This window comes from Acanthochromis polyacanthus, chromosome 17 (assembly GCF_021347895.1).
Source record: "Acanthochromis polyacanthus isolate Apoly-LR-REF ecotype Palm Island chromosome 17, KAUST_Apoly_ChrSc, whole genome shotgun sequence".
Classification (NCBI taxonomy): domain Eukaryota; kingdom Metazoa; phylum Chordata; class Actinopteri; family Pomacentridae; genus Acanthochromis; species Acanthochromis polyacanthus.
In genome coordinates, this window is record NC_067129.1 from 14,682,350 (window position 1) to 14,688,307 (window position 5,958).

The 5,958-nt window shown below is 43.0% G+C and overlaps 1 protein-coding gene across 2 annotated transcripts in view; it reads left to right on the top strand.

Annotated features, from left to right (window-relative positions):
* The window catches only part of phldb1a (pleckstrin homology-like domain, family B, member 1a), a 28,071-nt gene that overhangs the window by 14,081 nt on the left and 8,032 nt on the right, over window positions 1-5,958 (top strand). Inside the window, exons 10-21 of one of the 2 annotated variants that reach the window (XM_051938066.1) lie at window positions 203-331; window positions 1,343-1,498; window positions 1,577-1,687; window positions 1,795-1,884; window positions 1,990-2,124; window positions 2,390-2,512; window positions 2,682-2,840; window positions 3,057-3,197; window positions 4,237-4,347; window positions 4,422-4,500; window positions 4,757-4,901; window positions 5,236-5,326. In XM_051938066.1, the coding sequence (XP_051794026.1) occupies window positions 203-331; window positions 1,343-1,498; window positions 1,577-1,687; window positions 1,795-1,884; window positions 1,990-2,124; window positions 2,390-2,512; window positions 2,682-2,840; window positions 3,057-3,197; window positions 4,237-4,347; window positions 4,422-4,500; window positions 4,757-4,901; window positions 5,236-5,326 (1,470 nt within the window). The remainder of the gene's footprint in view (window positions 1-202; window positions 332-1,342; window positions 1,499-1,576; window positions 1,688-1,794; window positions 1,885-1,989; window positions 2,125-2,389; window positions 2,513-2,681; window positions 2,841-3,056; window positions 3,198-4,236; window positions 4,348-4,421; window positions 4,501-4,756; window positions 4,902-5,235; window positions 5,327-5,958) is intronic. The other variant, XM_051938067.1, reaches the window with a different exon arrangement.

The following is a 5,958-nucleotide window of genomic DNA, read 5'->3' on the forward strand; positions in this document are numbered from 1 at the left end:
TGTGGAGCACTGCAACCCCTAACACCTCTACCAGCCTAACTAATTGCTTCTTTAACTGCCTTACAGCTTGACTGCATGGATTTGAGTTGTCCGTGAATTTTTTTCTTTTTTTTATTTTGTTTCTCCCTGGCGTGGTGTGTGCGTGTGTGTCTGAATGCGTACACAACTGTGTGTACGTATGTGTGTTTCTGTGTGTTTTTAGGGGAGGGCTAATGTGTCGGCTGAGCGGAAGGTCCTGGAAAAGCAGAGGAATGAGTACAATGAGCTGAAGAGGCAGTTTGATAAGTGCCCCTTGTCTCTAAGGGAACAGTTACAGGAGCAGCTCAGCAGGGTCAGTGTTCTCACACAGCCCACTGGCTGGCAACAGTGAGTTATATTATACTGAATATGCTGCAGCGCTGTATGATCTGCACCGGAACAGCCGCAGACATGACACTGACTCTGTTTTAGAGCTCTCAGGACTACTCATAAATCTGCATCCTGTGCGTTTCCTCATTTTCTGCTTAATTACATAAACATACAAGGTTTATTGTGTCAGCCCCATTTCCAAGTGTAACTACAGAGCAGGAAATGCACTTGCTACTCCAGCAGCAGCTTTATTGCTGCTTAATCGCTGCTGTTCCCTCATCCTGGATGCTTGACATTGTCAGTTGCAATTAGTAATACGTAATTCATAATTATGTCATTAACAGCTTTGCTCTAAAAATTTGCATGCCTTTTACCATGAATGATTCAAATCACCCACACACACTTAATGATTTTAGCTAAAGCACTGCCAGATTTGATGGTTTTAGATCTTAAGTACGTCATCATACACTTTGAAGGATGGTATTTCTTATTGATAATAAATCCTATGAAAAGATTAAAAAAAAGCAGCACTATGTCCATATCTCAGCAAATCTGGCTTTCCTGCCCTTGTCTGTGGGAATAGGAATCATCACTTACAGGGAAATAAACATTTAAATACAGGTAACAGTTCAATTTTTGAAAAAGGCAAAGAAATTTCCTTAAAAAAAAGCTGTGCACTGTAGTTTTTTTTTTAGCAAATGTTACTCAAATTGGAATAAACACTGAATTTATTGGGACTATTTATACTGTGGAATGACTAGTGAGAACTAATTGCAACCAGTGCATGTTGGATTGACTCAAAATGAAAAATAGTTCCTGTGTTTTAGGGGAATAACATTCATCAAGCAATACAGACAATACAATTGTTTTTGTTTTTTTCATCAGATTTCCAATAAGAACATTATAGAATATCACCAGCTCTATCATTTAATATCCATATTCCACTGGTTTCCAACAGTGTGAATAACCTGCATGTGTATGTGTATGTGGACAGAAAGCTGAGGCTCTGGAGTCTGGGACCAAGCAGTTTGAAGAGCTAGAGTTCTGTCAGCTGGAGGAGGAGAGCAGTCTAGAGGAGAAGAAGGAAGCTCAGAGCTCACAGCTCCTCCAAGAGCGAGCCGAGTATCACTGCAGCGTGGCCAAGAGGAAGGTGAGGAGAGCAATCTGATGAGCAGCATCAGAATAAATGTCTTTGTGACGTCAAGAAAGTGAACATGTTGCCTCGCAGGAGAAGATGGCCACACTGGAAGCTCAGGTGAAGCAGCTGGGATTACAAGCATCTCAGGACTGTGAGAGGATGGCGAGGGACAGGACAGTGACTCTGCAGCTGCTACACAAGGTTAGGATCTCACTTTATGGGCCTCGTCTTTACTTATGCCGTGATTCAAGAAATGCTGGTAGCTAAAACTGCTTGAGGGCCACTAGCATGTGCATGTTGCCTTTTAGGAGCAAGACAGGTTGTGTGCGCTGGAGAAGAAGTACCAAATCCTGACAGGAGGGAGGAACTTTCCAAAGACCAACAGCGGCATGAAAGAGGTGAGCAGGTACATGTGAGATATCACAACGGCCCGTGGTGTCTGAGCTGGAGGAAAATTACTGCAAAGGTGGATTTTGTTTTACTTAGGTGAACTTTTTAAACAGGAATTGCTTCACATCAGCGAGCCTGACCTTGTTTATCTGGACGGTCCTCCTCATAGCCCCCGTCCCTCCTCTGACTCCTTCTCCTCCTCCTCTCACATCCCTTCCCCTGAACTCTATCCTGTCAGGCTACAAGAGGTAAATCTCAACAAAATCCTCTTTGTAACAACAAATACTGTGCTTCTAGAATGTAAAATGGGCATGATGGTGTGTCAGCATATGCTGATAAACAGCAAGCTTGCAGTGTGGTCAAGTTTCTACCTTTCTGTTGTTGTTTGAGGTTTGTTCAAAATAATTCAACTGTAAAGTCACAGCCATCGATAATGATTTCAAAGATAGTGAGTTGTGTTGGAGTACTGCTGTCACCAGCCTTCCTATCCCTGTGTTGTGGCTGTCAACGCAGGAGTACCTCAGGCTGTCTGATGTCTATAGGATGTATGGGAATGCTTCTATGCAGCCTCACTCTTCCTCCCCCGCTGCTCTCCACTGCCTCTCCCTCACTGTATCTCCAGGTCTGCCATGTGAGGTAGACACCCATTCTGCTTATTTTTCCAAACTCTGTTTCTCTGACTAGTCAATGTACTAAACTGCTGAACCCACCAAAGCACATTAACAATATCTTTAAATGTCTTATAGATCCCACTTTCTGCTCTCTCCCTGTGATGTTAATGTGTATCTATATTGTCTGCGTGAAGGACTACATCACAGTCAGCCAGTTAAGCCAGATCTTTGGGATGCAGAGAGTGGATTCCTCCTCTTCCTCCTCTCTTCCATCATTCCAGCTTGCCTCCTCTGAATCCGCCTTCTCGTACCACTCGACTGCATGCGGTCCTTCCTCCTTTCTCTCTGCACAGGTTTGTGCTTCCCAGCTATGCATATATTTTTGCAAATGACAACTGGCTCCATTCAATTTTCCCACGATTGCAGGCATCCCCTGAATTTCTGTGATGTTCTTTGCTTGATGTTATCACAATGACTGGTCCGTGTTTATCTTTCCCACCTGCCTGATGCTTCTGTTACCCCTCACTGCTCCATTTTCTTCTTTGGCTGGATGCTTTTCATCACCTCAGAGCCAGACTGAGCTGAGCAGGAATGCATTGCCTCCTATTAATCTCGAGCGCTGGTACCAGGACATCATGGCTGCTGGAGAGCCTCAGTCATGTCCTCCACCGCTGCCTGCAAAGTCTTTGTCCACACGCAGACATGGGCAGGTAAATTCACTCATGCGCTCCTGGTAGCTAGTTTTTAGTGTCTGGCTAAAGGGCACTAACAGTGATGAAGAGGTACTTTAAACACATTCTCCCCCTCAGGTGATCTTCTCATTAGTCTCTCAGCCATCCATATTTTTAGAATGAGGAGGCCCTCTAGTGGGTAAAAAGTCTATGAACCTCCATGCATTTGAGGCTAAATTAAGACCGAACAAAAACCAGAAATGTTTTAGATTACAGCCTGCAACATACAGTATAACTAACCCAGATTAAGTGTGTGAGATTATTGTACTAGTGGAGGCACACACAAAAAAAGATCTTATGAATAGGGGACGAAGAAGTAGAACAGTCATCTTTTACTAGTACTGATTAACAGTAAATTTGTTTCCAACCTGGTGCATCAATCAAAATTACAAGAGAGATTACTCACACTTAAATAATTTTTCAAATTCTCATCGCGTGTTCCAAAGATAGAATGTTTTTGCCGGTTAGGAGAATATTGACTGCATGACCATCCTAAGAGGCCATAAATGAGCATCCACCATAGAGTTTACTGGTCAAGGGAACAGCAGCTGAGTCTGTTTTCTGAGGGCTTTCCCTGCTCCAAAAGTACAAATACACATGTTCCCTGTGGTTAATTAATGAACAACCCTAAAAAAAATAACTACACTGGATGTCTTTTAAGCATCCACTTTGTTCTTTTGCGTTCTTTTTAGCATTCCCCTTTTATTCCCTAAACTTCTCATCTTTGGTTCATTATACAAGTATGTATCGGTATCTACTTTTTTTTAGTGGCATGTCCGTACAGAAGCTATATGGATTGTTGATACTGCAGGCTTTAACCTAAAGGCAGCAATTTCCACACACTCAACCAGGATGTTCACTGCTAATACCAGACTAAAAAGTACACGTATTCATGTATAGAAAATGTTAAAATTCACCATGAAGGCTATATTCTCATTCATGTGCAGGGCATGATGCAAAAGTGAAAATCGAACCTCATTTTAAAAGATGATAAAATAATGTGTCTTTCCTCTCTCAGCTGTTGAAGTCTAAATCAGATGGTGAGGTTGGTCAGGGATCATCCAGCATCAGCGCTGCAGCCCTGCCACACTCCAGCGCCATTTCTCTGGAGAAAAACACATCCATCAAGGTCAGTTTCCCAAAACAAAACAAAAATCAAATCTGTAAAGCGGCTCACTGCATGATGCTTTTCGTGTTTCTCAGGGTTTACAGTTACTGCTGAGAGAGATGTCAAATCCATTAGACATGGAATCCAGGAGGCAGGCGGCTCTGCAAAGCAAAGGTACTCGAGTTATTCGGTCCCTTCACATCTATGCACCACACTGTAGGCCTTAAACTGACATGACCACATAACTTTAAACTGATAAATCTACAGCTGTCATCACTTCTTCTGGAACATGGGGAAAGATGATATCCTCTTGCTCTTTGAAGTTTGTGGACTGGATGAGGTTTTCTTCAAATGGTAGCAGTGACTTGGCAGCCTCAGTAGAGGGCGATGTGAGTCTGTGACAGCTGACTCTGTGCCTCTCTGCTCACAGATCCCTCTCCCACAGTCCACCACTCCATCTTGCATCATCAGTCGCCCCCAAGTGGCACCCAGGCGTATGACACCCTGAGCCTGGAGAGCTCAGACAGCCTGGAGACCAGCGTATCCACCGGCAACTCCGCCTGTACCCCAGAAAGGTGAGAGACTTGAAAATGAGCAGTTGGCTCTGTTTCCATGGGAACACTCAAGTCTGCCCCATCTCTTAGGAGAAGGGTCACCGCGCTTTGTTCCCGTGACAACATGTTTTGTTACATGCCTGCTCACGTGACGGTTAGGTACACTGGCTGTTGCCATGCCAACCTATTGAAGTTATTTGGTGAAGTTAAGTTTTCTGGTGTTAATGATGAGCACCGTGTCTTGCTCTCCTGCTGCTTCCAGTGTTTGGTTTCCATGCATGCCTGTTTACTTGTTTTCATCCAAACCCTTGTCACAGCCGTGTCATCAGACGCTGCCTCCCTCTGTGTGTTGTAGTGCCTGCGGGCTGGAGGCCCAGAGGATAGAGGAGATGGAAAAGATGCTGAAGGAAGCGCAGCAGGAGAAAGCCAGACTCATAGAGAACCGAGTGAGTTCCAACTCTGCTGCTGCATGTCCCATCACTTCCTCAACTTTTTCTCCTTCAAGTTCACAGAGCTGCAACCATGACGCAATTAAATAATTCATCAGTCCACTTGATTATAATTAGGATAATGGATTGTTTTTTTGTCTTTATCCAAGCAAAAGGGACAAAAAAATGACAATTACAGCTTTAAGTTTTGCTGGTTTTCTGCGTCGTGTATGATAGTAAACTAAAAATCTTTGGGGTTTTGACTGTTGTTTAAATAAAAGAAGCAATTTCAGTACTTCTTCTTGGGATATGGAAAATAATGCCAGACATTACTTCAAACATTCTGTAAATAAAATGAAAAACTGTTAAAAAAATGCAACTGATGAAAGTGAAACAACTTTTAGTTACATCTCTAGTTCTAGCTGCTAAATGTAAAGATTTTGTCTCAATTCTAGCACAGCGAAGCAATACTTTGTGTGCATTTATGCTGTTTTCAGTACTAAGCATGGGATTTATCTCTACTATTAAAGTAATATTCATGTTTGTGGCAAATATCAAAGAATCACTCTGTAGCCAAAGACACTCATAAAGATAGTAGGTTGAAGGAGTCAGGGCAGTGTTGTATAAATGAATGATATGGTCACTGCTAG